General features: G+C 40.0%; 1 protein-coding gene across 1 annotated transcript; it reads left to right on the forward strand.

The window, feature by feature from the left end:
• The first annotated feature begins 431 nt into the window (after nucleotides 1–431).
• Nucleotides 432–1,367, forward strand: LOC144525529 (olfactory receptor 6N1-like). Its single transcript, XM_078262432.1, has one exon. It carries the CDS (start codon nucleotides 432–434, stop codon nucleotides 1,365–1,367), a length of 936 nt encoding a protein of 311 aa, XP_078118558.1.
• The last annotated feature ends 10,297 nt before the right edge of the window (nucleotides 1,368–11,664 follow it).

An 11,664-nucleotide genomic window follows, 5' to 3' on the forward strand; every position in this document is an offset into this window, starting at 1 on the left:
TAAATTGTGAAAGCTTTTGAGACAGGTTTATTGCAATTGCAAAGTTTTCACTTGTGGAAAAGGACATTTGATTCTCTATCCTCTGAGAGCCTTGTTAACCTGGATACATCTCTTCTTCATTCAACTGAAATTTAGTTGCTTCTTGATTTAGTTCATGTGACACTGACCTTTTTCCACCCATGTCTATTTGTTGGACATGTCTTTTTAACTTAATGAAATGTGTTAGGTGTGCTGAATATTTTACAGCAGAATTGTTAGAAATGCAACGTACATGCATGCAGGCTTATTGTATGTTTTGTGTCTTGCTAAACTGTTCAAATAGGACATTTTCCTGAGAACATTTTAATCTAATTTACTGTACATTGATCTGTTTAACCCTCCTTTCCCTTCATCACTCACTTCTCTTCTTCCAGCTCTGCTGTTGTGCAGACATGAAGAGCAACAACAGCCTGAATCCTGTGTATTTTCAGTTCACTCTGTTTGCAGACTTTGGGCCCCTCAGAAATCTGTTCTTCAGTCTGTGTCTGTTGCTCTACATGACTATTGTCTCTGCTAACATTGTCATTATTCTGACAGTCTGTCTGGAGAAGTCTCTGCATCAGCCCATGTATATTTTTATCTGCTGTCTGTCTTTTAACTCTCTGTACGGCTCAGCCGGCTTCTTCCCCAGGTTTCTGATGGACATTCTGTCTGACACTCATTTGATCTCACGTCCATTATGTTTCATTCAGATATATGTTATTTACACCTATGCAGGATATGAGCTGACTCTCCTCGGCATCATGGCCTATGATAGATTTGTTGCTATTTGCCAGCCTTTACACTATCACAGTAAAATGACATTTAAGATGGTAACACATCTTGTGATTTTTGCCATGTTCGTCCCTGCATTTGCTGTGGGTTTCCAGCTGTATCTTACTGTCCGATTACCGTTGTGTGGCAATAAACTGAATAGGCTTTTCTGTTCTAACTGGCCTGTGGTTCAGCTCTCATGTGTGGACACAACTCTGAACAACATAGTAGGTCAGTCTCTTGTAATGACAACCATCATCACCCCCCTGTTCTTTGTCTTGTACACCTATCTACGTATTCTGCTTGTTTGCAGGAGAAGCTCGTCTGAATTCAGAGGAAAGGCGTTACAGACCTGCCTGCCTCACATCGTGACATTTGTAAACTTTTGCATCTCAGTGTTCTGTGAGCTTTTACTAAGTCGATATAACATTGATGAAATGAATCCGTTTGTTATTGTTGTTTTATCACTGGAGTTTGTAGTTATTCCCCCCATTAATAACCCTCTAGTTTACGGCCTGAATCTGCCTCAAATCAGACAAGTGATTTTTAGCTTTTTTAAAAGATACGAAAAATGATTCCTGTTTCATTATTTTACACACAACAAGCACAGAGAGAAAATAATGAAGATGTAATTCTGTTATTCACATAATGGGCTTCTTTTGTTCACATTTTTTTTTAAACAAATCAGAATACAGGTAAAGAAAATAGATCACTCTCCCCCCTTACCACATTAAATATATTAATATGTTTTATATGCATGATCCAAACCATGAGACTAAAATACATCTTAAGTAATCATATTGAATTATATTTAGTGACCAAGCTTGAATGTTATTTCTGTATATGAGGGTTAGGGTTAGGGCTAACCCATGTAATAACACACATCTCTCATGAGAAATAAAGCATACAATATGCTGCTTAATAACAATACATGTTTGGTTTAATGATTGTTTTTTTTTCTGACACAAATAGTTATTGTTTATTATATTAAATTCAAACTTGACCCATTTTCAAAGTTTCTATATCAAACATTTTGGGTTTCTTTCAACCTAATTTCCCAAAAAACTAAACGGATAGTTCCACTCAACGCTCTTCCCAAGTGAAATGAAGGATCAGTTCACTACTTTTATTGAATTTGGGGTGTTTTATTAAATTTTGTAGCATTTGAAAAGAAAAAAAACGATTGAAATGGTTTTAAAACAGTATTCTGACTAAACTTCAACATAAGTTCCCCTGATGTTAATTATTAGTCAAAATAATTCGTAATTGCAGCATTTTAACTCAATAGTTAGATAAGTTTCATATAAATGAAGTTTATTGACTATTAATTTCCAAAACAATGTGTAAAACTAGTGTTAATAAGTTGGTTTTACTGGTGAAAAAAAGCAAAGGAAAGAAAGTGTTAATTTTTGACCCGGGAGGACAACAAGTCGGCAGGAAGACAACACAAAGGTTAACTTAGTTTATTGTGTATCTGAATGCTTCCAGTTGCCCGTGGGTATAATATGAAACTGAACTGGACTGTAGTGAGCCATTTGAACGTTTAAATGCTGCAGCTGTGTCAAAAGATTCATAGTTTATGTGGATCTCATTAACCTCTCCAAAAGAAAAAGCTGCTAACACGTAAACAAACTGACCAAACTCTGGAGGCCTGACCTCACAGATGTTGTTCGGCCTCCTGCACACTGGCTGCGTGGCGTGAGCGTGGCGTGAGCGTGGCGTTTCTGCTGCGTGGCAGCTGCGTGGCGTTTTCTATGTCTTTGCACACCAGAAAACGTGTCTGACCCGGCGCTGCTGCTGAGAGAATTGTGGAAATGTACTGCACTCAAGCAGTAGTATACTTCATGTTAAACATAAATATATACTGATTTGATAACAGCAAAGACAACTTCGGCAGTAGTGACGGAAAAATAGGCTCCAGAGTTTTTCGTTCTGTATTGACAGGTTGCAATATTTGACAATTGATAATTATGTATTATTATTTTTTTAAGTTCATTCATTCATTTCATTTATTATACAGGAAAATTTAAGAGCAACAATTAAGTTAAAATGAACGGGCCTGACTCAGTTTAAAAACTGGTTTACAGCAGGTTCCTGTTCTGCAGCAACATAGAACAATGAACACAATTTCGGCACATTTATACAGGAGTTACATTTACATCTGCATTTATGTCTAAACCTAGAGACTTTCAAACATCAAAATGTCATTAAAGGTCCCATGGCATGAAAATGTCACTTTATGAGGTTTTTTTAACATTAACATGAGTTCCCCCAGCCTGCCTATGGTCCCCCAGTGGCTAGAAATGGTGATAGGTGTAAACCGAGCCCTGGGTATCCTGCTCTGTCTTTGAGAAAATGAAAGCTCAGATGGACCAATCAGGAATCTTCCCTTTATGACGTCTGTAATGGCAAAAATTACACTTGAGCACTGTTCCTTTTATTTCTTATGTTTTTATTAACACATGGCCTTCTCTCAGCACTATTGAAAGAACAGTTTGTCTCCCCTTATCATGTTGATTAGATCCTGCTTAAACTGAGACAGAAAGTCCGGGAGACGAAGCATAGGCCCTTTGTTTAAACTGATAAACTACAAGGACACTATAAACCATCTTCCTTCCCAGATCCGTTCCTCCCTAGTCAGTTACAATGTCCGGGGAATGTGACCCCAGATGTGAAAGTGGGGGACAGGGGATAAGGTGAAGTGTGTTTATGACACCTTGGGAGATTTAGAAAGGTATCTGACAAGATCTTTATCTTTATGTGCATGTTAACCTATAACCTGTTAACCTTATCTGGACACTGTCTGTGAGAAAATGTAAACCATGGTTGTAGGTAGATCATGTTTGAATTGTCACTCCCCTTTTCCCAATGTGCATTTAAGCTCAGTGTTTCTTTGACTCATTTGAAGAATCGGTACTCACTGAGCTGCTTGTGCTTTTGTGACTCTGTTTTTCTTCCTATATTTGCAAATATATCCTAATAAATACGAAACCCTAACTTGGTTCAGTTCTCCGACTGTCTTATTTCTTACATTCATTAAACTTTGAAACCTCTACCCCTGCTGGACCAGAAACTTCCATTACACGTCATAAGGGGAAAGGTTACCTCCCCTTTCTCTGCTTTGCCCAACCAGAGAATGTGGCCCCCCCCATGAGAAAGAGAGAGACATCATGGCTTTCAAACAAGCAAAGTGGCAGTTGGTCAAGGCCACACCCCCAGCCTCCACCTTGCCCCCCCCCCTCCTCCTCAATAACATTTAAAGCTACAGACACAGAAATGGCACATCCTAAGGAAAGCTCATTGTGGGACTGAGAGACTTCAGATACAGTATTAGGGGACCACTAAGGTCTATATAAAAGAGACTTCAGATACAGTATTAGGGGACCACTAAGGTCTATATAAAAGAGACTTCAGATACAGTATTAGGGGACCACTAAGGTCTATATAAAAGAGACTTCAGATACAGTATTAGGGGACCACTAAGGTCTATATAAAAGAGACTTCAGATACAGTATTAGGGACCACTAAGGTCTATATAAAAGAGACTTCAGATACAGTATTAGGGGACCACTAAGGTCTATATAAAGAGACTTCAGATACAGTATTAGGGGACCACTAAGGCCTATATAAAAGCATCCAAAGAGCACCATGTCATGGGACCTTTAATGAAATGCATTTGTGTCACAATGACATATAAACATCTTTTCATATTCTATTTTGTCTGGAAACGCTTCCAACATGCTCGCGTGTCGCATGAAAAATAGGCGTCGGTTCGAGCCGCGCCTGACACATGCGCGTCACGCAGGCAGTGTGCAAGCTCTAACCTCTTAACATGGGAGCCGAAATAAAAACGGACACGCCATGCAGCTGACACGCTCACGTCACGCAGGCAGTGTGCAGCCAGCCTTAGACTTTGTTTTTGCTCAAGTCATGTGACTCTGTCATAATCAGAACGCCACGCGGAGAGCAAAGACCTCCGCCAAGGCATTCACATGCTCCTCTGATGTCCAGGGGCGGGGCTAGGTGGGGGGGCAGGGGGAGGCACCGGCCCCCCTTAATTATGATTGGCCCCCTATGCCCTCCTGCCCTGTCAATCGGCTGCCTGTTCTGCCAATCTTCCCAGCCCTCACGTTTTTAATTAATGTTTCCCTGACTAAAACGTGAGACCACGGAACCAGCACTGAAATGTATTTCTAATACTGTCCGACTGAGCCTATAGAAAATGTGTATTGTATTTGGATATACAATTTGTTTAAAATGAAATCAAGTGAAACTAATTATGAATGTGAGGTTTCGTTTAGCAGAATAGTTATTGTTCTATCCTATATCCAATATTTCCTATCTTTCTAAGCAGATTTCCCATGCTGTATTCTGAAAGTCCATGCATACATGTTATTGTTGTAGCTGGACTATTGTAATTCCTTATTATCAGGTTACTCTCTCTTACTACTCTCCATTTTGCCAAAACACTGACGTGAATATTTATTTAAGTGCAGATTTTTGTTCACTCGATAAAACATTTTTTGTGTGTGCTTACATGGACTATAATTCAATACTTTATTGCCATACAATATAGTTGTTGGCAGAACAACAGGCAATCACAGCTTACCAATTTAGACACATGATAAGAAATGAACACTTAACAAATAATACATAACCCTCACCCCATAAAACATTACATACATCCATTGATAAAGACATTATCAATCAATACTTCATACTTCAACACGGCACCACAGCTCTTCTGATAGAGGTGTGTTATCAACTGCTTGCTTGTTCTGCCATCTAGTGGTTTCTACATGTTTCTGCTATTTGTGACAGACTTAGGGAATAAACCCCATAGAGTTTAGTGCAGCAGTGATTTTTTTTTTTCCCCATATAGGATTTAATGCACATACTGTAATCAACCAGAAACTGTTAAACATAAACTACCGTAATGTATCTATGATGAGGAGCGAAGGGAACTATCAACACTAAAGGAAGCGAAACATAATAACAGAAAGGAAACCGGAAACCGATACCTTTTATTTCTAAACGTTGACTTGACAGGGTTTTCTTGTGGTTTGTAAAATGATGTCCTTCTGTCTGACGAGGACTGAGGATGTCATGAAATGGTTATCATACACAAGTGAGATCAAGTGATTTAGTTTATGGTTTTGGTAAATGACTCGTTCTTTTGATTGGCTGATAAAATGTTTCAGAAAATGTTTGACTGCTGTCTCCTTACACACCACTAGGTGGCAGCAGAACTATTGTAATAATGTCAATTCAAGAGCAATGAGAATGTTGGACACCCCTGTACAGCATTGTAAATATTACAACAACTAGATTTTCAAAACTGAAGGAATATATAACTGCCATAAACGATATTTTGAGAGAAAATTGTGATAAAATAACTTCCGCATCTATAAATCACTGACCGGAAGTGACGTTGAGCGAGGGAGTCTGGTCAAGTTCATGCTCAAATTACAATGGACGTGGATGAAGAAATCGAGCTCTCCAACGTTGGCGAGCATGCCTATGATGGCCCACAGGCCTACTATTATGAGCCTCCTAGAAGAGATAGAGGCCAGGGGTAGATTAGGGGGGAGATCAGGGGGAGGAACAATGGGCAGAGCAGAGAAGTAGAGTTGTGGTGTCAACAAAACCAGTGGCGAATAGGGCAAGTGACTTGGTGAGTTACTGTAGCACGGTGGCTAACGCTGGTTCATCTAGGCTAGTACCTTGGTGTTATGCAATAAATCTGCTTTAGCAAACATACTTTCGACCTTGTTCTTGATTAAACATACATGTAGATTGTCTTAATTTAAGCCAGCAACATTCTGTCTTCTCATATTCTACAACCTAAGATTTAACGCTGAGACAGGGATTGTGCAGTCCATCCAAGCAGTCAGCTCTAGCACAATCGTTTTGTTGGCTAGGTGCTTGTGTGGACATTGTGAGGCTATGGCGTCGCCGGTGGACAGCATGTGTTGTTGAGGGGTGGATGCCTACTGGGCACTAGTTGAGGGCTTTGATGCCTGCTGCCTCGACCCGTTCTCGTGCAGGTAGCATACCTCAACTTCAGGCAGGAGTATGGCCCTCTCCAAGCCAACAGACCAGAGTATGTTTAGACAAGACTCATTTATAACACTATTATATTATTATACATTATACATTACATACATACATTATATACATTATTCTTTTATAGTCGTCAGTTTTCTACACAAATAACATAAACTTTGTGTCAAAATTAGGGCTGTCAAACTATTAATTTTTCTAAAGTTCTATAGTTAATCGCAATTAATCGCATGTTTTATCACATGATTCAAATTCTATTATTTTGCATTTCAGAACTGTTTTTAAGTCCATATTAACAATGGAAAGCAATTCTTACCAGTGGATCTTGATTGGGAATCAAATGAATGCAAAGAAAGTTACTTTATGAACTTTACTTTAAGATTTGTATTTGGTATTATTAATTTACTGTAAAGAAAGAATGTGTGAATCTGTCATTATTGCACAATTCCTCCAAGTACCTAACTTAAAACCAAAAAAACCCTATCCTTACCAGAGTCAATATAGTGTGCAGTAACTCCTAAATAATTTTGATTACTCACTGACATCCAGTGGTCACCGGTTAATCAGACAGTGTTTGCACTTTGCTTTGTTTTCACTTTGGTTTGCACTATGAGCCACGTCCCTAACTATAAGCTTTATCAAAGAGGAGGGTTTTCAGTTTATTCTTAAATGTGGTGACCGTGTCTGCCCCCCGAACCCAGACTGGGAGCTGGTTCCACAGGAGAGGAGCCTGATAGCTGAAGGCTTTGGCTCCCATTCTACTTTTAGAGACTCTAGGAACCACTAGTAGCGCTGAGTTCTGGGAGCGCAGTGCTCTAATGGGACAATAAGGTACTAAGAGCTCTTCTAGATATGATGGTGCTTGACCATTTAGAGCTTTGTAGGTCAGGAGAAGGATTTTAAATCTGACTGCCAACTTGGACGCCCATCTCTACCGGTTGACGGCTGTGACACGCCCTGTTGGCCAAGAGGCCCGAGGCAGTTGTGGGTCAAAGATCAGAACAGTCTTCCCTACTTCCAGAAAGATAACCTAGAGGCTTTGAATTCATGATGCCTTCTACCTCGATCAGGACAGTTTGAACAACCGCTTCGGCAGTGGTTTGTTTCCCAAGAATCACTTGCAGGGCATTCTTGACTGATCTGAGTTCACGCTCCCAGACTCCACCAAAGTGTGAAGCCCCTGGTAAATTGAAGTTGAATGAAATCTGCTGATTGGCAAAGGGTTCCTGGAGCTTGGGTTCCATCACCTGGAAGCAGTCACTCAGCTCTCTGTCCCCAGCATGGAAGTTTGTTCCTCTATCTGCCCAGATCTCAAAGAACGTATGTTACGTCCCATAGTTAGGGGTATCAGGACATAAACATAAAACCAGATGTAATTGGTATTTAAAAGGATATTTATTTGAATAAGGCAAATAAGAACTTACAACTGAAAAGATGGGCCGATGGGTGCTGTGGAACTCAAAAACAGAATATAACAAAAAGAGATCCTCAAAAGGAAGACTATTACTACAACTATAAGAAAACAAAAGGTTAAACAAAATTTCTCTCTAACTTAAATACTTGATAAAACACAATGCACACAGCACCCCTAAACCATGACTATACAAGACAAACCTGTTACAGTTTTTTACAATCACTTTGCTACTAATTTCAGAACCTTGACGTCATTTTTCAAAACTCTAGACACAAAACTTCAAACGGTCATCACTTGTAACACAGGCTGTCCAATGTTCAAAACATTGCATTGTGCATTCATATCTTTAAATACATCTTGCACAATCATTGGTCCAAAAAACTAATGTATTGTGAAATACTATTGAAACGTTACTTTAGATCAGCCACACACAAGATACCCGTAGTTTCACTGGGTCATCGTGCGTGCAATCATTACATATTGTAGTACAAAGTAGGTGATACATGTTTCATTATGGTACTACATGTAAATACTTCCCTGTAAAAGTACTGCAGTAGTAGAGAGAATACTACAGGCCAATGTGGTACGAGTATATATATATTATATTATTATATTATAAATAGTTTTCCGCGTGAGAAATACAATGTGTGGCGGGAGTGCGTGACAAAAGACCAAAATGAGTGACTGTCATGCTCAATGCGTGACACTTGAGAGCCCTGACAACTGCATTACAAATGTCCGATATGTGTTTTTGGGCTTTCGTGTGGTTGACCCCTGATCTATCCTGATTTAAGCCTAGTACCACATTCATGTCTCCCCCTGTAATTAGTGAGTATTCATTGAGAGAAAACAACTCATTGGTTAGGCGTGGGTAAAAGCTTTCATCAGATGTAGCCGGTGCATATACTGAGACAAAGGCTATTTTCCTACTCCTTATTGTAGTACATATATATATATATATGTATGATCAGTGTTACTAGTTACTAGTTACTTCTTCCAAAAAGTAGCTAAATTAGTTATTCAGTTACACATTATGAAAGTAACTAGTTACTTCAGAAAGTAACTATTGCGTTACTTTCAAGTAAACTTTTAAATGCTCAAATGTGACCCCACCCCCACCTCCACCCCTCTTTAATGGAACTTAAAATACATGTGCATGTTCAATTATTTACGATAAATCTGAATATTCCAGATATAGATATTGTTATATATTCCAATATTCCAGCGATAGGAGCTGAATCATACTACTTGCAGTCATCAGAGAGGATCAGTCCACCCCCAATCTCCTTCAGCTCTCTCGTGATCCCTCTCTGCTCAATCTGCCTGGCCTGCATGATGGTAGGAATTGCGTAGAGGGGCTAATGGTGGAAAAAAGTGCAGCCCAAACAGCTTCAGCATTCTGATGGTCTGATTAGCCATTCAGCCCGAGTAGTGAATGGCATCATTGAGTAGAAGATTGCAGGCTGGCATTTATTGGTGCAGCATATTTTGATTCTGCCAGTATCGCTGATAACCACATGCTGTGCCGGCCTTATGATGTATATGAAACAGGAACTTAATACTACTAATATCAATAATCCTCTGGATTTCCAGGGTAAGGCCATGATTCAACTTCAAACAGTTAAAAAACATTCTCTTACCTGCTTGATTTGTATGTAAGTCCCTTCCTGGTACTCTATTTGTCCCTGGGTTTCCTCACAACAGACCGAGCAAATGGTGAACAGACACATCTGCTGGTTTAGGCAAACAATGAACTTCTCAGCCACACTGAAAAAAGAAATGGAGAATGCTTATTAATGCTGACTATGACTCAATTTGTGGACACACATCCATCCATCCATCCATCTTCATCCATCTTCATCCGCTTATCGCTTGTCGGGTCGCGGGGGTAGCACAATCACAGTAAAAATAGGTATTAATTGTTTTACTTGGGGTCATTGAGAGATTCCTGTATTGGCTCTTCTGGATTCTCCTCATCAGATGACTCACTACTCATCTCCATGTTTGGGATCCATGACTCGTCCTCACTTTGGACAGCAAAAAGATTGTACACAGTGTATATCCCAGCCAACACAAAGTTGCACATACAATGGTCTACATGTGCAATGTTTTCCCTGGCCAAATAGCGAGGGCGGGGGGGGGGGGGGAATATCACCTAGCATGGTGAATCCAACCATGAAAAGCATCAACTGCTATAGCTCCACATGCGTCTTCCCTAGCTTGGAGAAGGGGTATACGCGTTTCTGGATTTCGTTCATACCCTTTCCATCTCCAGGCAGAAAAAATCCCTCAATAGGATTGAGGAACGGAGAATATGGAGGGAGAGAAACGACTAAACAGTGTGGGTGGGCCAGGGGCGTTTCTAGGACTTGAGGAGGTTCGGGGCTTAGCCCGGACCCACTTAAATAAACTGAATGCAATGCAAAACAGCAATTGGCTTGCTCAGCTTGTTAATAGCCAGTGTATGTTCATGTTAGCTTCCAGTTTGTAGATCTTAGTTAGATGGCACCAACATTTGGCCTAATAATAACTGGCCTTGCAACTCAAAGACCAAGGTTTTGTTTCCAGATCTGTGTACATTTTGAACATTAAACACTTCATTTCCTGCATTCTGGTGAATTGTTATGCACCTATTTCTACCTTTCTGAATCAATTTATACTGGAAATATCTTTATGTAAAGGGAAACATAGGGAACAATTCAAAATATAAAAACATAATGGGAAATACTGCAATAAGGCTCTCAGGCTTTCTGTATTGCTTTCACTATTTATTCTCCTTTGGATCGACATTTCTAATTATATCTGAGTCAGCACACGTAGCCTATACTCTTCCCTCCTCTTTTGCATCTTTTGTTGTTCGTGACTGACAGCTGAAGTCACGAGGACCCACGAGATCTCACGTATTCACGTAGAACAGAACCACAAAACCACCACCAGTTAGTTTCCCTCCAGAGGAGTAGAGGGGGGAACAGCTCTGAGCTGTGTTTTCAAGGTGTAGTGGAGGGAGATATGATCCGCCGTGAGCACGGTGGCTTTTATTTTGAAAATTAACCGGATGTTTTATTTTGTTTCTGTGCTCGACTTCCTGTCCCGCACTATCTGCCGTGTGCTGAACTGCTGCGGAGCTCTCCGGCTCAGAAGGTATCAGCAGAGGGGAGTGGAGGGGTGGTATTTAATTAATCTAGTCCGCAAGAATTGGCTTTGAAAGAACAAGTAAAAAAAAACTTTTTAAAATTCCCAGGTGTGAAAAAGGGGCCAAGGCTAGATCCAGCTACGGCGACAACGCACCAAGATGACTAGTTTAACTTTAGGAAAAAGATTGTAGTTTGTGTTTAAAAAAAACTTCTGATGAACAAACAAACACAGGTTTCCTGGGTGAAAGTATTACAGTTATA

Source organism: Sander vitreus, chromosome 11 (assembly GCF_031162955.1).
Source record: "Sander vitreus isolate 19-12246 chromosome 11, sanVit1, whole genome shotgun sequence".
Classification (NCBI taxonomy): domain Eukaryota; kingdom Metazoa; phylum Chordata; class Actinopteri; order Perciformes; family Percidae; genus Sander; species Sander vitreus.

What these genes read in the sequence shown, in the direction of transcription:
- LOC144525529 (XM_078262432.1), top strand. Translation starts at nt 432, where the DNA reads ATGAAGAGCAACAACAGCCTGAATCCTGTGTATTTTCAGTTCACTCTG.